This window comes from Clupea harengus, chromosome 9 (genome assembly GCF_900700415.2).
Source record: "Clupea harengus chromosome 9, Ch_v2.0.2, whole genome shotgun sequence".
Lineage (NCBI taxonomy): Eukaryota > Metazoa > Chordata > Actinopteri > Clupeiformes > Clupeidae > Clupea > Clupea harengus.
This window is the reverse complement of record NC_045160.1, coordinates 16,799,170-16,824,069: the sequence shown is the minus strand read 5'-3', so window position 1 is coordinate 16,824,069 and position 24,900 is coordinate 16,799,170. Positions and strand designations below refer to the sequence as shown.

The window sequence follows — 24,900 nt, the reverse complement described above, 5'->3', positions numbered from 1 at the left end:
GAGGAAGACAATAAATCAAAGTCAGAGAGAGAGAACAACAGTGATGCAATGGAATACTGTGACATACATTATATGACTAGGGCTAGATGACCAAGATGCGCATTTTAAAATCAACCCCCACTACCACCCACCTCCCTACACATCATTGTGGATGTGGGAATGTTTACCTACAGTTGTGTGCAGTTGCTCATCACAGTAAGCGCATGTATCTTCATGAACACCAGTGCACGGAGACACAGTTTTCCCGATGGATTCTGATAGGCGAAGTAGGGCAGAGACTCCTCTCTCTACCTCCTGTGTCTTAGGCACTTAAAAGTAGCCTGACTATAAAAAGAAAGTGCTGCCATAGCCTGCAACCTGAACATCCCCCTGAACACACTAAAACACTCCAGCGATTCACACAGCTTGCTCTCGCATCAGGAAACAATGACACAGATGCCCTTTAACCGTCTACCAACTGCAGAAAAGTGGAAGGCAGGCCTTAGAACCCCTTTGCAGGCAGAGAGTATCGCAATGGATTTTGTAGAATAACGTATGCCAGTCGTACATACAGCTTAGTTGCGGTTTAGAGGTTTCCTTACAGCCAACGGAAAGGTATAGACGGTTGTTCTAAATTTTGTAAGGTCATGTTATCAATATTAATACCAGCCAAGAAATAGCACTAACCTACTTTTGACCACTAAATCAAATGCTCATAGGCATGGGAAACACACAAACTCTAAATTCTAGATATCTAAATTCTGAAAATCTTAACAGGTTGCATTCCATACGTGCAATCGCAAATGGAATGACATTGAACTAATCAAACATGGCAAAAAAGGAAATTAAGTGTTGCTAATGTTGCTTTATTAAATGTCTCCCTCCTTCCTCCCTGTGTTAATACAATTCTTGGGTGGGGGAACACAAACATATGTTGAAGGTGTCACCTATGGCTATGGGCCATTCAGACTACACAACTTTTCTGGTCCCAACAAGAAAGTGTTCATCGCAACACATGACGGTCTGTGATGATGACTTGCAACTTGCAATCACAAACACATTACACAATTTCTTTAAGGAACTGTCATGGAAAGTCCACATCCCACACAACCGTAGTTTAGTAAATAAGATAGCTAACTTTCTTTAGCTACCTAGCCATGTTAGATACTGTTGCAGACGCTGGCTAACTTAATAGATGAATAGCTAGCCACCTACGTCTTTGCCATAGCTTCTTCTATTGCTATTGTTAAACCCATTGCCTTAAAGTATATACAGATATCCTCTTAGGAGATACTACGGGTGAGTACTGACATCATCCCTAAAGTTATCATCACTTTGGATTTGGTCTATCACACACAACCTGAAACACACTCAAGTTACACAGTTGTTCTGACATTCCGCCATCACTTTAATGTCGTCTGAATAACTTAGCATGTCTCAACCGCATCAAAGAGACAATCAGTGAGCTATGGGGCCATTTTGCCAACGTTGGACACAGTATGCTTGCATTGTCTTTCATGCCAAACAACCCCCACTGACCAACTCTCTGTTTATTATCTGCCAAAAAAAAAGGTTGTTTACAATGCATCCGTAGCAACAAAGACAAGTGTGCTCCTCTGTTTTAATAACTGTCCATCATAAACTCCTATTTAAAACCACACTACCATTGTCAGTCAAACAGCATACATATTGCAGACTTAAATGTACCAGGTGGTAACATTATTATCAGCCCAGAGGATAACTCAACTTCCAGACAGATCATGACAGCAGACAACAGGCTAAAGAAAGGTGAGTATGTGAACCCCTTCTTGTCTTTTGTCTGTTGGTGCATGTCATGCCTCATCGTGCTTTTTTTGCTGCAGTGTATGATTATTTCTGTGTAGTGCCTTGCAAATTTTTCATGTTTGTTTGATCATTTGCAGTTGTTTATCAGTGCCAATCTCTACATTTTCGAAAAAACTAAATGTTAGCAAATTAGCAATAGCAAATTTAGTTTATATCTCAGTGTTAATGAGAGGTTCCTTGCCAAATGTTGCACAATATGCTGTGCTGTTCTTGCTTTGTCCCTATTGGCATGAGTCCCCAGAAACATACTTATCTATTTACACTCTCCCAAAACTCTTCATAAGGCTCTTTGCTAATTACTGCATCTTAATATCATAGCTTTTCTTAGTGTATGTGGCATGTTGTGCGTAGTACACACACAGCAGAAGGAGGACAGCTGTCCCCTCTCTTAGACTGTCTCCCTCTTTTTCTGACAGGTTCTCCTCTCCTCTCCTTTCCCGGGGTATTAATAGATAACGATGCTAACAGATGCACTGGCTGCTGCCTGTCTTGTCCTGCTTCTTCCCCCCCCCCCCCTCCCCCCGCCTCACAAGCCGGAGCTTCAAATGAGGTACAACATTTAGGAAGGTCACCAAACCTGCTTAGTCCACTCTAATCATACAAGGTACAGTTGTTTCTTAGCATATGAGTCATTTAATTGTAGAATGTTTAACAAAAACGAGAGCAAACTTAGACATCAGAATGGTCCATTTGATGGAAACAGAGACAAAAAAGTGAGCTTTCAGGGAACCCGCAGCCAAGATATATTCAGTCTGCTTAATACTAATATACATACACTAAACTAGTACATTCACACACGTTAAACACAATAATAAGCAAAGCCACACAATCTCATACAGACATAATGGTGTAAGTCAGATTCAGCCCTGTTTCAGCAGACAGAGAGAGAGAGAGAGAGAGAGAGAGAGAGAGCGAGAGAGACAGAGAGACAGACAGAGAGAGAGAGAGAGAGAGAGAGGTTTGGCCAAACTCAAGAGAGAGTGACCCAACAAAAACTTACCGTCCTCAGGAACAGGATCTCCTCCTCTCCTCCCTCTCCTTCTGCCATCCTTCTCCGAGGGTTATTTGCAGCTCCTCAGGAGAAATCAGAATAAGAAATCCTTCCGTTTTTATTTGGCGACTTTCTATTCAGTCTCTCTGTTTCACTCTCTCTCTCTCTCTCTCCCTGTTTCTATCTTCTTTCTCTCACTGTCTGTGTGTGGGTGTGCTGGAGGACAGCATGAGTCCTGTGGCTCTCACCGTGTCGAGTGAGAGAGTGATAGGCAGAAAAGGATGCCACTGCACGGCTCCCTCCTCTCTCTCTCTCTCTCTCTCTCTCTCTTTCTCTCTCTCCCTCACACACACATGCATGCACACTCTCACACACACACACACACACACACACACACACACACACACACACACACTTCCCATGCCAATTTGAGGAGAGAGGGAGGGGCCAATACAGTTGCTTGTTCCATATGTATGTCTCACCCACCACACACCTATATTTGAAAGTGGGCCACCCCTTCTCTCAGTTCACTCCTCCCTCCATCTAAGAGGCTATTAAAGGAAAGTGTGTGTGTGAGACAGACAGAGCGAGGGAAACAGGAAGAAGGTACAGATTCAGAGAACACAGCCTGGTCATGCAGGTGGGCTGGCACAGACAGCGCTTACTGTGCACGGAGGAGGACAGACTGCGCTCCCACTGAGACCAAGGAGCAGTGGAGATAAAGGTTCATGCAGTGCACCAAATACAAAGGCTTTAGTTTAAATCCTAGGTAGGTAGGGTCTGGTAGTAGTAGTGAGGAGAACCTCCATTGACTTAAGGGAAAGGAGGAAGTCTGCCCACTCCTTGCTACACATAGCCTGGCCTGCTGTCACATAAAGGGACAGTGTCTTAAACCACTACCACTAGACTTTTTATAAATAGTTAGTTTGAGGTATTTTATCTATTGAAATTGTCAGCTGTATTAAAATGTGTAAGTATTAGTCTTTTGTTGTTTTCTTTTTTATTGCATTGGTCTTCTCTTTGCACTGTGCTGGTTTGCATTGTATTAGATTTCAGATTTCACTAATAATCTGATCTCTTGCTCTGTCATTCCTCTCTCAGAACAACATCCTGGTTTCAACCATCGAGAAATACGCTGAGCCATAGATGAACATTTCTTGTCTCTGGAAACACATTCATCAACATTATAGCTACGTACTATGAAAAACAATGAAAATGAATATACAATCATAATATCATCATCATTTTGCCTCCATATAGTTTTAAAAGAAAGGATGTCAAACTGGGCATACAGTATATTCAACATTTTAGATATGCCGTCTACCAAATTCAGTTGGAAAGGTAACATGCTCATCCATTTTCCACTGTAAATTGGAGATACCCTAAAAAAAATGATTTGGCTAGTATACATGTTCATATAGCAGTGAGTGTGAAATAATGCCTTATTTCTTTAACTACATCAAAATAGCTTGATGAAACAGGAATTACTGTATATTACTATATTAAAAGGCTTCATGAGAGAGGTCTGTTTACATTATGACTGCACAAAGGTTATGTTCTCTGCATGTGCATGTGGACTGAAATTACAACTCCTGCTGCTGCCCTTGTCAATCATTTCCCCCGAAACCCTGTACCCCACTCTCTCTTGTGTAATTATACATGTGATTCTAACATGTACTACAAAGACATTCAGAGGAGCAGAAAGGCTTTATTTTCTCTCAACAGCCAGCATAAAACAGAAACCCAGAAATGCTGAAACATTCACAACCCCACACACAAACAGAGCGAGGTCAGCGTCTGCATGAAAGACACACCCCTCAGAATCAGACAGACACTCGGGCACGACATCCAAAAGTAGGCAGTACCATGCACTCACTCACACAGACATACGTCACACACTCACCTGCACAATCTCCATCTAAGTGCCATCCTTGACTTTGCCTTCTCTGTCACTTGTCCTCCATAGCAACCCCATCTGGCAGGAATGTCCCTGGGCTTTTGGAGGATTTCTCAGCGTCTTCAGCACCAACTTCAACGGGCATGCTCAGACACTTCCTCAATGACAACAGCAGAGCCAAAATCACAGATGGATCCTGGGAAATGAAGTCTCTTTATTATTATTTCTTAGAGACACAATTGTGTTTTCCTCTTTTACCACTAGATGGTAGTGTCTACAGGTCGAGGACTAAAAACATGAGGGGGAACCTTCAGTAACTTCATTTTTTAAACAGACAACAGCAAGTGTCTTTACTCTACGCTCTACAAGGCAGTTCTACTGTAAGACTACCTATATTTTAAAACATCATTTGACATAACATAGCACTGTGATGGGCAAAGAGATAAGGTTTGCCATGCGAAAGAAAAAGGCAGACAAAATACAGGCCGTCACACAGAGAAGAAATGTATTTGCTTAAGCAGGCTCCAAAGTAGCAATAACTCCCTACAGACTTAGTAAAACATAATTTAATGATTGTGTCTCATATAAAACTGTGAAGACAGAGTGCTTTTTAAACCCCTTTTTTTCCCAGAGAGCTTGTAGAGCAGAAAGACTGTGTGGTGTGCTGAGCCTCTAACCACATCAGACACCTCCCTGGGCGTGTGTAATCTCAACTGCTTGTGAGGTCAAACTATCAGTCAGCGTTTCGGAGCATGTGCTAGAGCTTCTCAATTAGCTGTCGTGAGCATTTTCAACCACCATAGGCTTCTTCCTGTGTTCTAATTGCATGGGGGCCAAAAACCACCAAAATGTGTTGTTGATCCAATCAGCTGAAACAGTGTTTGTCAATTAGGTCAGGAGCAAGAGACTGAACATGATGGCCTCAATCCAGAGGATTGTGTCAATCCAGAGGTAATGGATTAGTTCCTTGTTGAGAGGTTACCTCTTCCTGTCTTGAGCAACTGGATGGAGAGACTATTGCATAACGTTATCGTAAGTTTACAAAGAGCAAGCAGTGGAAAATAAAAGAGGACCTGAGTAAAAGACCAACCCACAGAGGCATGAGCAAGAAAGCACCCTTTTGCGTTCATACACACAAATTTAGACACATTAATAGCAAGCAGAAAGTATTAGGTTTTACAGGGACCTCATCGCATTTCCTGTGGTACATACATCATCAGATGCCATTGGCAGGGGCCATTTTCTGTCAGATGTCAAGTAATTGTATTTGAATGCATATATAAATGGGTCTTTAAAGTTATGTTAACAATGGTTAATGGATTTAAATTGCATTTGGGGCAACCGGACATTTTGATTATTAAATAGAACGAGATTCATGCATTTTGAGGCTACTAGTATTACTGACATGATTACCTGTTTAGTTTAGGCTAAGTTCAATCAGTAGCTCACTCTGTCTACTATTCAGTTTGACGGTGACTAAATCCAACACTGTGTTCACTCACTGCTTCTATATTCTGGCTCATCCTGAAAGGCAACAGTTGACACATTCACTCCCTGCGTGTAACTGACAAACACCCCTCCCGAGCCCTCCTGACTGAGGCGTCCCACCTGTGTGTGAACAAAACTTCACCCTCACAAACGCCCACAGGTTCCCACCATAATCCCCCCACCCACATCACAGAGGCATTAGTCTATCCTATCAGCCGACCATCCTCCGCAGCCCTATGGGGAACAAGGCAGCCTTTCAGTCAGTGCCTCCAGCTGCACGCTCAGGGATTCAGCCCCGCACACACTGCTCCCACTGTACACCAACGGCTATCCACACAGAGGGAGAGAAAGGAGAAGAGAAAAGGGGGAGATAGAAAGAGAGGGAAAGGTGGAATGAAAGAAAAGTGAGGCCCTTTGAGATGGATGTGAGAAATAGGAGAGGTGGTTTACAATGAAGATGGACAAGGTAAAAATGCAGTTTAGCTCAGAATTATTTGACAGAGGTAAGACAAAGTTTGTAAGCACACCGTAGTTTCTGTTTGAATAGGCAACCACGTGCCACCATTTTGGTCTTTCTCTAATGTGTCATGCCAGTCCTCCCCTTCTCTCTTTCTCTCTCTTTGCTCTTTCTCTAGAACTCTCTCTCTCTCTCTCTTTCTCTCACGCACACGCACGCACACACATGCATACACTCATTTGCACCCTCCCTCTCCATTTCAACCAGGAGATTTTGCACAGTCTGATGACAGTTCCCCTTATCTCTCTCAGCCAGCTCCTCTATTTAATATGCTATTTACTTATTCTAACTAACTGCTTTGATTATTTTCACAACTTTCTTTTTCATGGCTTGTCTGTCACCATTTCCTCCGTATCCTAAAACTTTAGAGAAACTGTTTGTGTGGAGGATTTTTTCCCTCGGACATTTTTTTGCACATTTGACAAGCAGTCAAGAAAACTGAGGTGCAGAGGGCTTTGATCGACTGACAGCTGTTGGTTTAGAGCTTTCAGTTTTGAAGTGGCTCAATTTTGCACAGCTTGCCGCTCGTAGGGTTAGGCTTGCGGTGTGTTGTCTGTCCTGGGTTCACAGAAAGAGAGAGAGAGTGTCAGAAACGGGGGAAACAGACATACAGCCAGAGAGAGAGAGGGATTCCCCCATGGAGCCATAGAGACTTCAACAGATGCTCCAGAGGGATCACTACTCAAACACTGCTGAGAAGAGTGGAGTCTCACCATGATCCGCAAGGAGGCCAAGAGGTAAGAGAGAGGAGAGGGGTGTTTGAATGGCTGTGTTTCTGTTTGACCCCTTGCAATCTATATTGATGTCTACATTTTGGGGATTCATACTGAATGTGTGTATTTACAGTTGCCATAGCTGTTGGAGGTAGTGTTAGAATACGTGTTAGCAGAGAAAAGTTGTGACGTGCAGTTGGCTGCAGCTAGATGTTTTGTGGTTATTTTTGTGAAGGCTGCAGTTCCTGTTCAGTTTCTTTAGAATTTTTGGTGTTTTGGTTTCCATTCTCCAAAGGTCACCAGAGCTAAGTAGAGGTATTAACCATAACAAAAAGTCATCTGTCTTTATTGATTGAGAGTGGGACATAACTTTATGCATCATTCTTGTAAGTAGACAATAATTATCTTATACTACACTTCACCCCTCATATCATTTGACAGTACTGGAATAGGCGAATTCTTAATTTGAAGAGAATAATCCACCCGACCTATTTATCCAACATTATCCTGTGGCTATGTGTAGTAAAACAGTCTATATTTACAGTACTCACACCCATCCTTGTGTTTGTCTGTGTTATGGTGGCTTGGCTCTGTTCCTTCCTCAAACCTTCCATTTGAAAGGGTGAGAGAGAATGTCTATTTTGTAAGTTTTAATAGATTTAATAGTGTGTGTGTGTGTGTGTGTGTGTGTGTGTGTGTGTGTGTGTGTGTGTGTTTATGATGCTGCTGAAACAGCAGGATGATATATCTACACAGAAAAACCTGTGGGGGCAGAGCATCCCATACTGCAGTATTGGGTAGATACAGGCAGCATGTTGGGCAGGTGTTCAGCATAATGATGTCTCATTTGACACTTTCAAAAATTCAACTTGAATTGAACACTTGAAGATGAAACTGAATGATTTATTTTTTTATTTTGAACCTGCATGAAGTTGTATTACAGAGATCTTATCAGATTGCTTGGAAATGAGAACTTGTGTGGGTGTTAAGGTAGTCTAGGATGACAAGCCATTTAAGGTGGTCCAGAGTCTTCATAAAAAGGGGAATCTAAGCAATTCAGGCTGACCAGAGACACATTAAGCGCATGTACATATACTTACACACACATTTATATATACGTATATAAACATACATATATTACAATGACTTAAATTCACAGGTGGCTTACTACAACTCATTCAGGCAAAATACTTTGGCAGACAAACAATAAAGGGGAGAAATATCGTCTTAATTTGATTTGATTTATTTATAGAGTGCCAATGACCGTTGAAGGTTGCTCAAGGTGCTTCAGAGTCCAAGCCTGAACCCCCTAGAGCAAGCAGAAATAATACATGGAGTACAGTTCGTTATATGAATGTCATGCATACCGTACTTGGTTTAAATAAGGCAGTGCTATCCAAACCATTGTCCTCAAATGATTTAGGCATAAATGAATCAATGAACCATAGAAAACACAGGAATTTGTATGTTCCCTAACGGCTTCATGTGTGAGTGATGATGACAGAGGGTGTGTGTGCGTGTGTGCGTGTGTGTCAATGTGTGGTGGGAGGTGTAGCTCATCTAGCCAGGAACTGTGGGTAAAATACCAGGTAATATGGTGAGGAAAGGAGGGGAAGCAGAGGGGAATTTCCGAAGAGAAAGGAGAAGTTATTGTTCTGTGAAAGAGAAGAATTGGGTAATGGTAAGGGGGAAAGCAAAGATGTCTGAGGAGATGAGAGAGGGACAAAATGCTGAGGAAGCGAATGACAGGCTGAGCAGTGTATCAATGGCAAACATTTCAGAGAGAGAGAGAGAGAGAGAGAGAGAGAGTGAAACAGCTCTGAACATGTTAGTTCTCGTTCACAGTCTACTACACTGCACTGAAATCCAGAATTCAAGAAGAGATTAATGTCTGGTTATGCAAAATAAAAATGTGAGCATAACATGGTGATCAAACACATTTCATTTGCATTGGATTGTAACAGAATACTCTGTATGTGTGTGTGTGTGTGTGTGTGTGTGTGTGTGTGTGTGAGAGAGAGAGAGAGAGAGAGAGAGAGAGATGGGGGAGCTAGCTGGTGTTTTAGATGCTGGTGTTGTTATGACTAGGTGCATGCAAATGCAGAGGATGCAGGGCATTTGCATGAAGGTGTGTTTAGCAGGGTCTGTGTTTACCATCTACCGGTATATCTGTCAAAGTTGAGAGCCTGTTTTAAAAAGAGGGCACAGTATATACATACTACATGACATCCTCAGAGCTGCGTTACTTGTGGTCTGTAAGGACTCCTGGACTCCAGTTGGGCTAGGGGTGTTACAAATGGATCTAAACTATACTGAAAGATCCATTTTTAGCACAGGTAACATATACTGAGCTCAGGGCAGACAATGAAGGCTTATTTAAACTAACCCAACCCAGCAGGGAGATGATCCATAACATTCTTTTACACATATGTACATATATCTTTCTTTGCTGTTTTCCTTCAAAGATAAAACCGACGAGCCATCTGGTCCTTTTTAACTTCTAGCAACTATTTCTTTGTAGTTAAATCAACTCAAAGTACCTCCACTTTATCATCATCTAAACCACTTCCCATTGCATGCTGCATGGCAGGCTAAAAATAACTTCATATATAGGTTTATAGGTAATAGTCTGCAAACAGACTGTAAACCTAGTCACAGCTGAGTTGATGCATAGTGTGGTAGTGGCAGACTAATCCAGAAATCAAAGGCCACAAATTGAAATGATTGAAATGTTACCATACATTGCACCTACGAGGGTAACAAGCCCACAGCAATGTCAATATCTTATTGATGTCAAATTACTTTATTATCACTTGTAATGTTTGAACAAGAATCTTTTAAAATCTCAATGTACTGCAAAATATAAATATAAATATATATTCAAGAATCACGATCCTAACAAAATTGTACCTTCTTAACTCATGAATACATTTTATTGTGAGACCTCTGGCTATTCCGACCATCAGCACATAAACATTGTGCTTTCAAATGTGCTACATCAAGGAAGAGGAAGAATCTCTCTCCGTCTCACTGTGAATGTGTGCACGCACACATGTCTGTGCCTGCGTGTGCGCACGCATGTGTGTGTGAGGGTGAGAGAGAGAGAGAGAGACAGAGGGAGGGAGAGAGAGCGAGAGAGAGAGAGAGAGAGAGGTGTATTGGTGATTTGGGAAGTGAGAATTGAAAACGAAGATTTAGTGTATGTCAATGGTGAGCAGGGAGAGAGGAAGGAGCTGGATGGTCATTCTAAGAACTCGTCACCACTTCTCAGAACACTCACACTTCCTGTTACTGTGATGTCTTCACTTCAGCCATGAAGACAGACCACAATGCTGTATTTACACTTACGATAACTACTCCCCATGGCTCCATACTTCTGGCTACGTGCCATCACATGTCACGATATTGGGCGGAAATATTTCAGAGTATCACTGAATGTGAGTACAGGAAAATGAAGAGGTAAAAAGAGAGAGGGTGTATGAGTATGTAAGAGAGAGAGAGAAAGATTTGCTTTGGCAGTGTAAATCTAGCCTGTCAAAAGACCATTGAAATTAAACTAAAGTGAGAGGTAATGAACCTTAAATATCTATGTGGGTGTTTGGGGCTAAATGTGTTCTGGTGACATTGAGAGGGCACCTGTAGTAAACATTAACGACCTTTCTGCTGTGTCCACAGTCACACAGAGGTCAGGGAACACAAGGACACACAGAAAACATTGCAGTGGCACGTAAAAGATGAAAATAAAGCACACGCTTAAGCATCAACAAATAGGGACATGCTGGTACATTTACAGAAACAAAGAGACAAGTGCAGACAAATCTTGCCAAAACACACATCAAACTTTGCACAAATGGTAACTATCACAAATTGCGTTTACTTTCCAGACAACAGTCCCATGCAACCCTTGGTCAGGTCCATCTGAAATGACACTTGTTAGCCTAATAAACATCAATCCACACACATGTACACAGAAACACACAATGCACATGTTTCCATGGCATTCCTTTTCTATGTGTTTGGTCATTTCACAATCTGTCTAGCGAGATCATTCTGTAACTTTCCACCTATCCACAGGCTTTTTTACGTTTAGCTTTCATCTGAGATGATGTAGCAGAGGAAACTGATTGCAGCTATGCTAGACTCTCTCTATCTCGCTCAATACTCTGTGTCAGATGTGGGATGGGATGCAATAGTGTGGCAACAGTAGTATCCCCCCTCTCCACGTTTCAGGAAGTCCCGTCAGGAGAGCGTGGCGGGGAAGAAGACCAGGCGCCCCGTACAGAGGAGGATGACTTGCCCAAGCCCTCAGGAGATACGGCAGGCCCTGCAGTCTCCCATCCCCAACTCCTTCATCCGGGCCGCAAGCCTGGATGAGGTCATCCAGCACTGCCTCCACTGTTTCGGTGAGGGAGTTGGACTGTGTGTGTGTGTGTGTGTGTGTGTGTGTGTGTGTGTGTGTGTGTGTGTGTGTGTGTGTGTGTCTGCGCGTGTGTGTGTGCACGCGCGTGTGTGAGTGTGTGAGAGAGAGAGGCAGACAGAGAAAAAGGGGGTGTATTAGACCCTCTTGTAGGCCCCCTGATGCCCTGTTCTCCCTGTTTGCCCAAATTCTCACTTTAGAAGGCACATTATGTAAGTGATTGATGTGACCAATATGAGAGCGAAAATGAGTGAGATAACAGAGTGGGAGAGTGGGAGACAGAAGCCTGGGTAATGAGAAAAAGGAGCAGTATAGAATGCAGCCAAACACACAATCAGGCCTTGTCTCATTAGCATGGTGAGACAAAAACATTCCCACCACTGTGTAAACCAGTGGAGCCAATGGAGTAATAGAACACATCTTACTCTCTCTCTCTCTCTCTCTCTCTTGGCCACACATACAACAACACAACCACAAGACCCCTAAACGACAACAGCTCGGTTCTCTTTGTTCAGTTTTTGCATGTGATCATTGTTGCACATCCCAGCAAATGCAAAGATTCTGTGTTCAGTTCCCAGACAACACACACTGAGGAAAAATGCATGACTTCCCTGTACTGTATGTTGTTTTGGATACGTGTGTGTGTGTGTGTGTGTGCAGATGCAGAGGGGAAACTGTGCAGAGCGACCCAATTTGTCCATATGACGCTGATGATGCACAGCTGGGTGGTACCTTCGAGGACCTTTGCCCATAAACTCCTTTCTCTATATCCTACACTGCTCCACAATGAACTGTTACTGATGCATACACTCCATCACATGTCACTTAATCCTGCTCGAACAGAAACAAAGCTGCCTTGTTTTGACCAGCACATGTAATAATTGCTAAAGGAATGGACTAGCTTGTGTTTCCATGACACTTTAATGTTCCTTGACGGCTGTTCACCTATAAAGACTGCCCTCTGGAGAAGAAAGGACTGAGACGGACACAGGTCTACCATTTCATCAGGTGCGTGCGAGTGTGTGTGTGTGTGTGTGTGTTTGTGTGTGTGTGTACAAATCTGGTGTAATGCTGAAATTTAGCCTCAATATCATGACATTAGGCATGCGTAAGTGATTGGCATTATCTTCAATCTCCTCACCTCTTATCTTATCTTGTCTCAACTCTGCCTGTCCTGTCCTGTCCTGTCCTTACTTCCCCCTTTCCTCAGGCAGTGGATCAGTAAGTTCCCAGTGGTTTTTGCAGAAGACCCACAGCTGAGGGAGCAGATGGGAGACCTCTGGGAGCCGCTGAGGGCAGAGGGGAAGGACCCACCTTGCCAAGTCATTGACACGTCTTACCTGTGAGTAACTGAAACAGTGAGTGGCTGAGAGATGAATACCACTGTGGAGTATGTTGCACTGTTCTACTATGGTCTATTGTAATCTTACCTTTTACATTTAACACATACATGTTCTACTATGGTCTATTGTATTCTTACCTTTTACATTTAACACAGTAACTCTCCAGCAAACACACCCCAGGTGCCATCTCCCTCTGTGAAAAAGAGAAAAGTCTCACTGCTCTTTGACCACATGGAGCCAGATGACATGGCCAAACTCCTTACTGAACTGGAGTTCAGGAACTTCTGTAACGTCTCAGTAAGCCTTCCACTTTTCTTGAAATATCAGATAGTGATTATGAGAAATTGGATGACAGTTATGGGTAACATCTGCTCTGACGGTAACCGCTTTATGTTCTGTGTGGTGGATGTGTGTGTCTTGTCTATGTCATAGTTTCTGGACTATCGCAGTTATGTGGTGCATGGCTCCGTGCGGGACAACCCTGCTCTGGAGCGCTCAGTAATGCTGTGTAACGGCGTCTCTCAGTGGGTGCAGCTTATGATCCTGAACAGACACACAGCACAGCAGAGATCCCAAGTCTTCACAAAGTTCATACATGTGGCTCAGGTGACTTCAGTGCACACACATATACATACAGAAACACTATCATGCAAAGCTTGCAAGAAATAGACAACTGTAACAACTCTCACTTATGAACACAAATGCACAGACTTCCCATTCACATACTGTATATATTTGTGCTGTAAATCGATTAAAAAAATTAACTGATTAATGGCAATTAATCGCTTTTTTCTTCTCAAGCTTCTAATGATGGATATTTATATGTAAAATCACAGAATTAATGTAGAATCAACACAAAGCAAGTATATTTAAATACTATTGTTAAATAGCATCTTTTGTTAACTTTGAACACAAATTCTCTCCTGTGAAATACAGATTTCCAATAAAACCATAAAGGCTATCAAAATTGACTGTCAGTGTAGCACGTGAAGTGTGAAGGGATTTTTATTTTGAAGCAGGGGTGAGACAGAGGGAGATGCTTTTGAGGGGGCTAGCGAGTAGGTAAGCTGGTCGGTAGTTAGATCATGGTGTGCAGCCCGTTGGGTTAGTTGTAAGTTTAAGTGAACTTGAATTCAACTAAGCTCCAGGTCAGGTGTACTGATGCCCCCAGATATTTGAACCATTACATATACACTAATAGAAATAATAACAAAACCGTGGTAGATGCCTTAATTATGTTAAACATTTCAAATTAATTGGAAAACAGCACACATATGTATATATGCATGCATTTGGAAAAAGGTGATGGGGAAATTTTTTTTTTAAAACGTACAATAATCTATTCAATCAATTCTATTGGATTGTGGATCATCTCTCTATACACACTATATGCTGCTCTTATATCTCTTTCTATCTCTCACTCTTTGAGCAGAAGCTGCGCTCTCTTCAGAATTTCAACACTCTAATGGCTGTAATAGGGGGCCTCTGTCACAGCTCCATATCTCGCCTTAAAGACACTGCCAGCCTGCTCTCCTCAGATGTGACCAAGGTAAGCAATGTGGGCAATGCTGCGTAGTGAAAATAAATGAAACCACAAACTCACATTTATGTAATGCACAAAACTACTTGAACAAGATGACCCCAATAGCCCTGTTACGCAAGATAAACATAACAAAATCATCTCAACACAATGCTTTTTTTTCAAAAGCTTCCACTGATTCTCTTTAGTGTGTGCCCACATAAAGTGTATTGAATCTATTTTTATATATTTTGTATACTGCTGTATATCACAATCAAAATTGTTGCAATATTTCATTATCCAGAAGAATACTGAAGAGGGATAAATGTAGGAAACCTAAACAAAATATGACCCTATTGACTGTCTGTAGCAGCAGTAGGACGGTCAGGGGCACAGAGAGAGGGAGATATGCTAATCCATCAGACACATTCAGACACTAAATTGTTAGTGGAGCGAAGTGGGCTGAACCAACAAAGACAGGTTGCTTAGGTAATCAGGTAATTTCATCAATGTCCATGATAAAAAAACACTGGATGAAAAAAAAATTATTTGCCATATTATATTGCTTTTATCCTCTTTGTCATGTTACCTCCGCCTCTGCCAACTACAGGCTCTGAGTGAAATGACTGAGCTCCTGTCATCCAGCAGTAACTATAGCAACTATCGTCGCGTGTACAGCGAGTGCACAGGGTTCAAGGTGCCCATCTTGGGAGTGCACCTGAAGGACTTGATTTCAGTGAACGAGGCACTGCCAGACTACCTAGAGGATGATAAGATCAATCTGGGCAAACTACAGCATCTGTACGACAATATCAGTGAGTTACTGGCAATCCATGAGTGGAAGATTCCTTTCATCCCCAACAAGGACCTTCTACCCCTACTAACAGTAAGTTGTGGATGTACGGTGAAGATTGATTAACACTTTCTATCATAATGTGTGTTTAGATCTGGCAAGTACAAGAGCTTGGAACCATCTAAAGCCTCATGTTTGGCATCAAATGGCAAATGACTACAGAGTTGTGTAACAAAAAGTCTATGTCCTTTCACAGTTGTCCCTGGACCTGTATTACACGGAAGATGAGATATATGAACTCTCCTATGCGAAGGAGCCCAAAAACCCCAAGATTCAGGTCAGTGACTTCTACACACCTTTTATTCGCTGACAAGCAACCGCATAAGGTTCTGTTTCACGGTTCCCTTTTATCTTTTCATCAGGACAATGTCCTGCTCTTGTCAGCTACCTCAGTCTTCTGTTCTCGATACAAACAGTCTTCAAAGTGAACTTCAACAGGAACAGCAGCAGCAAAATATGTATACGTTATCTCATTGATCTCGTAGTGTAGGCGTTACGCTACGTGTGCCGTAACTGGTGAATTCCTTTTCGGTTTGGTTTCATATGTCATGTGACCCACTTGTCCATTCCCTCAACAGGCCCTTCACTGGGTCATAATGTCTTCCCTTCGTCACTGTGCCTGTGTTGACCCTTTTTTCTCCTGATAGCCTGCTACTCCAGTGAAGCCTCCTGCAGTCGCAGAGTGGGGCTCAGGTACTCCCCCCAGGCTGGACCCAGACAGAATCTCTAAACACGTCAAGCAGATGGTGGATGTAAGTGATGCACACGACTATTAGACACTGCTGCACAGTTCCTGTCAGCCTGCTTTCACTTCCTATACCACAGACAGCAGACGAGACATAATACCCTGTCGTCCCCCTGCAGTCCATCATGAAGAATTACGACTTGAACATGGATGGCTACATCTCCCGGGAGGACTTCAACAAAATCGCTGGAAATTTCCCATTCACCTTCTGCATGCATGCGTCTGACAGGTGATAGAAAACAACTTTAATGAATTCATGATCATAAACTTTACCTAATCTACACTCAATGACACTGAATAATGTTACTGGAGACTATGTTTACAATGGGACAGATGACAAGAAATGAGATGGGAAAGGACTCAGTATATGCAGCGCAGAGACCAACACTCTGTCTTCCTCTCGTAGGGAAGGAGAAATCAGTCGACAGGAGATCATATCCTATTTCATGAGAGGAATGTCGGTGTGTGCGAAGCTGGGCTACAGCATCCAGAACCTGCACAACTTCCATGAGACGACCTACAAGAGGCCTACCTTCTGCGACACCTGTGGAGGCTTTGTGGGTATTCGTGTGTGTCAGTGGACTCTGTGGGGTCTGCTGCTGTTGAAGTTCTATACTCAGTGGGTCTTATTTACTAATTTGTGCTAATTCAATATTATTTTTGTGCAAAGAAAGAGATCTTACCAAAAAAATGGTCTTCTTACATCAGCACATACCTGCATATCGGGATTTGTGCTTAACTTGACAGTCCTTGGAATTAATACTAGCATACTGATATTCTTACTCTTACATTTTGACTGTTTATTTAGACTTTCAAAACATTTGTTACGGATGACAAAGATACGATATTTGTATGTCTTGGTCAACGACAAAGCCATTCAGCAGTGCTGTTTTCTCATCTAATGAGCTTTGGCATGAATGGATATTTATCTTATCTAGAAACAAAATATCTGATTGGCCCTTGGATACAAATGTTTTATATATATATAGCAGGTATATATATATATATATATAGGCTTGTTTCCTTTGTCAAGTTAAGATAATACATAGCCTAAATATCCCTCAAAATGTCCCAGGGAACTTTGTAAACCATGTCTCCCAAGACATAACTTCAAGGCAACTCGAGGCTGACAAGAGGCCTACTGTGGTCTAGAATGTGGTGTAACCCTGTGTGGTCTATCTCAAACAAGAGGTTGCATTGCCTTCTTAGCTTGTTGTAGAGTGGTAGAGGATCCAAAGGGAAGTTACCTAGAAGATCATACAGACCATATGAGCCAGGTCTTAGCAGATTGAGCTGCTGTCTAACCTGTTAATAGAGCTGCAGGTTAACCACATGAAAGACACCACTATCCCCTGCACTATCCACTCTTAGCAGTCTAGTTAACACCTGAGGGCTTCTATGCTGTATGGGCCACTGAACATCTGGGTTAGTTTTCCAAGGCTTCTGACCAGGGGTGGGTTTTAACTCAGATCGTAAGGAAGAAGCCATCATCTCAGGTCATAGCAGTTCATCCGCTGCTTGTGGTTAGCTTCCAACCCCAGTCAGGACTGAACATGCTCCTCTTGAAGTGAAGCGTGATTCTTGGGGTGGAGAGAATCTTGTTCATCTATCCTATTTATAAGTGTGTTGAGTGATGAGGTCAAGCATGGGGCTCCAACTCTTCCCCACAAGGCATCATTGACAGACTTGGGGCCACATGTATCAACGGTGCTTACGTACTAAAATCGTGCTGAGCGCTTTTCTACACATAAAAAGGTACTTATGAAAAGCATGTGTACCTCTGTGTATGGTCTCTAGGTGCTGTACACATAATATTGGTAATTTGCAGATTGGCGCGCCAAGAGGAACAGTGAAGCAAGTAGGCTAAATGGTCCGTGTATCACTGCAGTCAGGAATTCTCGTGCACATACTGTTGTTTGTGTAGCCTATTACTGCCGTAACTTAACTGTCGACACAGCTATCAAGCCAATTCCATGTAAATGTGTTTTGCAGCAATGTCAGGTTTTCACAATATAATCTGTGTAATTGACTAGTCATATTTGAAATACAGGCACCAAGAGAAGATGATCAGTTTGATAATCGGAAGAAACTTCTTTCAAATCAATACCCAAATAATTTGATAATTAACTCTACCATGACACTTTCAAACGTTGTAGTACAACGGCCTGGAGGATTAATTAATTCTTTGTTAAAGCAGTGTACAGTGCGATTTGTCAAATGGAGAAGTGCGTCAGTAAGAATACGTTGTCAGTATATTTATTTATGCTTTGCCTTATTTAGCATGTTATAAGTCCTAATTTAACGTTGTACAGACTTGACCCGCATGGCAGCTGATTCCCCTAGCAAACATGCAGGATGTGCAACAAGGCAATGTCAAGTTCATCGATAGACACACCTGTTGAGAGGTTTACTTGGAAAATGTACAAATGTACACCAATTTAAGGTGTGCCTCGACCTATACAAGGATAATTGTGGGAGTAGACGTTTATATTCCCGTGCACATGAATTTACGCTGATTTGACCCACATTTAGATTTAAGAAGAGAATGGGTGTATGTTGTGTTTGATTATGAAAAACCTCATAAAAACCTCTGTACATAAATCATGGGATTAGATGTACATGTGGTCCTACAGCAAGATTGATACATTTGGCCCCTGGTCATTTACTTTCATGTGGTGCAGTTTAAAGAATAAATCATATCAGGGGAATGTTTTTATCCCATGATGAATGTTTGCCAACATTTCAGCAATTAGATGGCTTCCATCAGCAGTTTTCTTTACCACATGGAGATGTTCCACTTTCCCCTGCTGACATACCATCACTTAGCTGTTTATAATGTGTCTTTCAGGTAGTATATCCCCCTCTGTCGAAGAGCCCACACTTTTCCACTCCCAATGATATATCAATGTCCTTTCTATATTTGGTGAAATGGATGGGTCAATCCATATCTCCATCATTATTTGCATACAGGTCCATACAGGCTATTTGCATTCATGCACTCAGAGGACACTAGAGATGCGTAAACTTTATGTGGCATGGAATGTGGAATATTAAAGGTGAGAGTTGCCATGGAGAAGTGCAGAAAGCACTAAATCTCGCAGAGGCGTCTGTATATAAAAACTCTCAGTTCAAGTCAGGACCTTATATGCTCGCTAACTCAGAAAGAGAAGAAATTAGCATTTTTCAGAGAACATATGTTACATATCATCATGAGTCTGTTACACTCTGTTACTGTAAAGCCCATTAGATCCTTTGTAAACAAGTCATTTTTAATTAATTATATTATTTGCACACTCAAACTTCACTTACATGAGTGCTACCAGAACAGACAAAAGAGGAGAGGGAATAGCCACACTGTTCAGAGAATCTAACTGCAAACAATCATCATTTGGTGCCTTAATATCATTTGAATACCCCTTTGCTCTCATTAAGGGCTCTCCTCATATTTTGGCCTCCAAAACACACTGCTAAAGATTTTTTTTGACAAGCTAAGTGAACTGTTGTTGGTAATTTGTACAGATTTTGATTGTCTTATTATAGCAGGGGATTTCAACTTGCATGTAGATTATGCAGAAAAACAGTTATGCTAAGGAACTAAATTCACTACTTAACACCTCAGCCCAACGCAGCATGCACAACTCATTGTCTGGTCATAGCCTGGCCCTGGACCAAGGTCTCAATATCTCTACAAGCACCAAGGCCTTGTCTGATCATTTGTGTGTTCTTTGATGTGTCCCCACACAGTCAGAACAGATCTATGACTGTAAAAAATGATCACAAGATTGCTCTCTTTGAGTAGGCACTTTCAAGGACCTCAAGGCAACCGTCAGACACTGTAGATGATTTGCTGAATAATTTCAATTCGAAAAATGGTAAATATTATGAATGACATTGCTCCAGTAAAGCTTAGACAGTCACTGACAAACAGAAAGCACCATGGAAACCAAATCCAACTGTTAAACTCCTTAAAAGAGAGAGTAGGAAGACTGAAAGAAAATGACACATATACAAACTTCAGATCCACTACAATACTGAAGTATTGAAGCAAAACAGTCTTTCTTCTCTAACATCATCAGTAGAAAAATCTAAACAAAACTTGTGTGCAATTCGCTGGAGATAACTTCCAAACACTGTTAATGACTTAAGAATATAATAATCAAGTGCCTTGTATTATTAATTACCTTATATAAATCATGTACTTATGTAAGCAGGAACATGGCTTTTCTGTGTTTCTGCGTGTGTGTAACTTAGAATTATTAGGTGCCACTTAGTCTGCATATGTACAAGAGCATGTTTAGACCAGAAGTGATAAGAAGGGACGAACTGTGCTTCTTCCAACCTTGTGCAAAACTTCCGTCCTTGCCTCGGACGTCAGAAATCCACCACGTGGTTTTTCCTGCTGAAAACTCAACTTCTGTCTATATAAACCTTGTGCGATGTGTTTGTCATTGCTTCACTTTCAGCCTTTTGCTGGGAGTGAGCCCGATTGCAATTGTTGTTTGTCTAATAAATATACTTATATGCAGCTCCGGAGTCCTGAGGTAACTAGGGTGAATTTTCACCTATCACATTTAAATACATTATTTTGAAAAGGCGTGTGTAATGTAGAACATTACATTTAATAATCCAGTAACTGTAATGTGATAACTGAAATTTTAACTTAGTTTAACTTTCCTTTGTTCTGGAGGAAAGTAATATAATTACAGTAACACATTACTTTGTAACTCGTTACCCCCCCAACACTGGTCTTTACACAGGCTTCTAGTCAGTCACAGAATGGACTTTAAAGCACTACTACTTGTTTATAAATCACTTCATGTGACAGGACCAAAATACCTCTCAGATATGTTTCAGCAGTACTCATTTGCTAGACCTCTCAGATTACTTCTTGATGACATCAAAGGTGCTCCAACTGTAGCCAGTTTCAAATTTAGAATTAAGACCCAACTGTTATTAGATGCTTTTTGTTAACTCATCAAATGCACCCTATTTTTTATTTTTCATATTTTATTTTTATTTTTGTGCTTTAAGCTTCCATGTTTTAAGTATACTGTACTTTTTTAATCTCACATTTGTAAAGCACTTTTAATTACTATACATTGAATACATTTGAATTGTGCTGTATAACTTGCCTTACCTACACACACATTTCCAACACTTTCTTTCATCCTTTCAGCTTTGGGGAGTCATCAAGCAAGGTTATCACTGCAAAGGTAAAACATCAAAATGTCAAATCTTTTGAACAGTCGTATGGTATGCGATAAAACAGTGTCCTCTTCAAACGGTTAGGACCATTAATACAATTTTCAATCACTCACACCTTTCACCCACCACTCTCAGACTGTGGAGTTAACTGTCACAAGCAATGCAAGGCCCAAGTGAGCATGGAGTGCCAGAAGAAGTTCCAGCGGTCATCAGGAGGCTCTTGTCCATCCACACCTGGCCCCAACATAAGAACCAAGGGCCACAGTTGGAGTGAGTCTATCATCCAGTGACAATGTTGAGTCTTGAGTACAGCAACATGCAGCTTCGAGACTGTTTTAAAGTAAAAGTGGCTTTAGTGACCTTACTTGTCTGGTAGCATGCCATTACTAAAATTCCATGTCATCTTCAGTCAAGAACATTGCAGTGATTTATTACAGGCGCTATACGTCATTTGTCATCCCAACTTGAATAGGTTCAGAAGACGAGGCTTTTGTTTTCCCCCAAGGAAATGGCTCAGAGAACAGCAAGGGCCTAAATGTTCTAGAGAGCCAGAGCCACTTGGACTACTCAGCCCTTTCGCATCAGTGCACTCAGACTGACCCTGGGATCTGGACTCCTGTAGAGGAGCGGAAAAAGAACCACATGGGCAAACACTCCCCACCTTCTTCTATAGGAAAGGTAAATATCTGAGGAATAGTTTAGGAGTTTTTCTTTTTTTCACTCATTATTGATCACACCGATTGACTGATCACACATTGATTATTTTGTGTCAGAAATGGTTTTCACTTTTAAGTGAAATGATAGTTGTAATGTTGAGCATTTTTTTGTTTTGAAAGAGTGCAAATAATCCAGGTATGTTGGAAAGTTAAAGGCTTTTTGAATTACCTGTTCTCTTAGAGCTCTTCATGGCGGGGCAACGCACTGGGGTCATCACTGCCAGAGTCCTCGCTACGGGAGCAGATGGCAGAGCTAAGACTTCAGAGGGACAAAAGCAGAGAACCTGACTGACTTGCCCTGATTAGTGAGCTCACGAGTAACAAACTCAGCCACCTCTAAGTCAGGGCCAAATTCACAAGCAAGGCCTTTTCTGTACACTGAGTACATTTTCAACACTTAGAGTCTCAGTCCACCTTTTTTTTGCCACTGTATATAACTCCCTTTTAAGGGTATTTATTAACCTCGGTGCCTAAAAATCACAAGTGACCAGGAAAGTTTGGATGATCTCCAAACTAAAATGCATTAAATGTCCATTTTGAAATTGAAGTCAACCCCTTGATCTGCATGACTGAAGCATGTCTTACAAAAGGATGGCTTGTGTATCATACTTGGGTATCATACTCAATTGGTATACAAATTGTATATACTACAAATTCAAATCAACAACACAAATATACAACAAGATGCACACTAGAGTTTTGACATGACAAATCATGCTGTACATGAGGCACTTTTGAATGATGGACATCTTTGATGCTGTGATTCATGAAACCAAGCAACATTTAAAAATAAATACATAAAAACGCTTGATTTGATACCTTGATTTGAATGCATCTACTAGCTGCTAGTAACTAGCATATTCCAGACGCAATGACAGAGATGAAATAAACAAGCTATTCAAACAAGAGCATGCATCCTGCTATCACATACTATGTCTTCTATAGCAGAGATTACATCATTCAGCGCTTTATAGTTAATGAAGACTGAATGACTTTTTGTCTAAAGTGCAGGTAGACTGTTAAGTCACATAAATTACATTTGTTTACCTGGACTAAAATAGGTCTTTCACAAATTGTTTTATCAAAATCTATTGTCATTACAACCATTAATGAAACAGAAGTAGGCAATGTGTGGAAAAACAGACTGCATAAGTGTACGGTGTTGAAATAGTGGGATGCTGGAGAAAAAACTAAATGGTTGAAACAAACAATGCAAAGTGCTATTAAAAGCAATCATTTGTGATTCTGCCGGATTTTTCCAATTGGACCTCCTATGTCATAGTGCTGGAGGTTACCATATCCACAGAAGCGGATCAGCTTGTTGTCAGAGCGCCTGTATGAGCAGTCTAGCCTTATCAGAGTTGCAGATGAAGGTCACCCACTTTCGGAAGCATTAAGTTGGCAAAGTGGGACCATATGGCAAGGATCCAGGGAGAAGAGTTCAAGTGAAAAAGAAAGCAAGAGAATGGAAACAAAATGACAGAAGACGAAATGAAAGAGTGGCAAAAGATGCTGGGGATTCTGAGTAAAGCCCCACTGCCAGAAGACAAACTTGTACCCACTACACCCAGTGTAGACTCCCCCAGGAAGATTTGTACTCACTGAAGCTTCGCTTTTCCTTTTAATTGGTTCGTGTCTGTGGTCTCTCCTTCGACGCCCCGGCGTTCACAGGATCCCATCACCGGGGCCCAATGGTGTTCTCCTCGCCTCCTGTAGTCTTTTTCAACTTTCTGGAGGTCCTCCCTTTTCGGTCCCAGACCGTCTAGTGCACGGATTTTCAGGATGAAGACCACGGACCACCGGATGTTGGGATCCCGGACCGAGCCCCCAATTCTGTTGGATATTTTAGTATCAACAATACGCAGTTTGTTATAATAAGGCAGAGACACACAGTTGTAGAATTTAGACAATTGTATGTATCTTTGCAAAGAGGGAGAGAAGTTACAACATTAATGTTGCTAACCCAACTCCGAAGGGGCAATCCCTTCTTGCAGCGTTTATAGTACATGTGTGGTTCCTCATTTGGGGTAGAACCACTAAAGTGTGACCTTTCCTAATTTGGTATCAACAGAACCTGTCTTTTGGACACCGTCTTTAAGACATGTTTTACTCTGTGACATTTCTCAGAATGTGTTGTTTTTCTCGGCCCAGCATCCTGTTCTGCCTCTAGGCGCAAGATGCAGTCTGCGCAGACAGCTACAAGCAAGTTTAAGCAAGTTAAAACTATGATCAACAGAATTTCCTAACAACAATTTGTGAAATTAAAAACCAGTTTAGAACAAGAGGTTAACAACAGAGAAGACGTGACGGCAGATGACAACATAAAAACGGTGTCTGGTGATAATGTAACAAGATGCAGCATTTCCTTTAGCCAACAAAGAGGACTTTTCCAGTAAAAAACATAGATGTATCAGTCCGTTCGTTTGTGTGTGCAGTTCATAAGTTTAGAACCATCCAGAAACATTCAACTTTTAGTAAACATGATAGAAATATGTTGTCAAAGTCGTTTATTGTTGTCACACAGCACGATACACAACAACACACACGTGTATTGGGCGTCGACACAGGACACACACACATGCCGAAGAGGTCGCCGGTGAATTTTGTCCTCTGCCTTTAACCCATCCTAAGCTGTCCTTCCTCAAGGGCAGCCAGGAGCAGTGGGCAGCCTT

At 41.7% G+C, this 24,900-nt stretch overlaps 2 protein-coding genes across 18 annotated transcripts in view; one reads left to right on the top strand and one right to left on the bottom strand.

The window, feature by feature from the left end:
• Nucleotides 1-4,882, bottom strand: part of ryr1b (ryanodine receptor 1b (skeletal)) — a 71,931-nt gene extending 67,049 nt beyond the window's left edge. For 12 of the 15 annotated variants that reach the window (XM_031573679.2, XM_031573683.2, XM_031573676.2 and 9 more), the window contains exon 1: nucleotides 2,825-3,153. In XM_031573679.2, coding sequence (XP_031429539.1) covers nucleotides 2,825-2,872 — 48 coding nt within the window. In that variant the 5' untranslated portion in view covers nucleotides 2,873-3,153. Of the gene's footprint in view, nucleotides 1-2,824; nucleotides 3,157-4,718 lie in introns of those variants that run through there. The other 3 variants (XM_031573673.1, XM_031573674.1, XM_031573686.2) reach the window with 3 other exon arrangements.
• Nucleotides 4,883-5,186: 304 nt separating this feature from the next.
• On the top strand, nucleotides 5,187-23,037 carry rasgrp4 (RAS guanyl releasing protein 4). 3 transcript variants are annotated; one of them, XM_012824018.3, is made up of 17 exons: nucleotides 5,342-7,454; nucleotides 11,661-11,833; nucleotides 12,508-12,613; nucleotides 12,793-12,855; nucleotides 13,058-13,189; nucleotides 13,346-13,487; nucleotides 13,623-13,796; nucleotides 14,623-14,739; nucleotides 15,320-15,595; nucleotides 15,759-15,839; nucleotides 16,210-16,314; nucleotides 16,427-16,536; nucleotides 16,714-16,864; nucleotides 21,484-21,520; nucleotides 21,648-21,782; nucleotides 21,985-22,190; nucleotides 22,410-23,037. In XM_012824018.3, the coding sequence occupies exons 1-17, from the start codon at nucleotides 7,432-7,434 to the stop codon at nucleotides 22,518-22,520; spliced, it is 2,142 nt and encodes a 713-aa protein (XP_012679472.1). In that variant the 5' UTR covers nucleotides 5,342-7,431; the 3' UTR covers nucleotides 22,521-23,037. The 3 variants fall into 3 exon arrangements, 2 of the variants coding, with proteins under 2 accessions (XP_012679472.1, XP_031429549.1); XM_031573689.2 differs by lacking the exon at nucleotides 5,342-7,454 and adding an exon at nucleotides 7,469-7,816; XR_006152584.1 differs by lacking the exon at nucleotides 22,410-23,037 and having other exon boundaries at nucleotides 5,187-7,454; nucleotides 16,714-16,926; nucleotides 21,985-22,164.
• The last annotated feature ends 1,863 nt before the right edge of the window (nucleotides 23,038-24,900 follow it).

Coding starts and splice junctions, on each gene's coding strand:
- rasgrp4 (XM_012824018.3), top strand. CDS start 7,432: ATGATCCGCAAGGAGGCCAAGAG. Junction 12,614..12,792: donor GCCCATAAACTCCTTTCTCT/ATATCCTACACT, acceptor ACGGCTGTTCAC/CTATAAAGACTGCCCTCTGG. Junction 15,840..16,209: donor CCAAAAACCCCAAGATTCAG/GTCAGTGACTTC, acceptor TTCTCCTGATAG/CCTGCTACTCCAGTGAAGCC.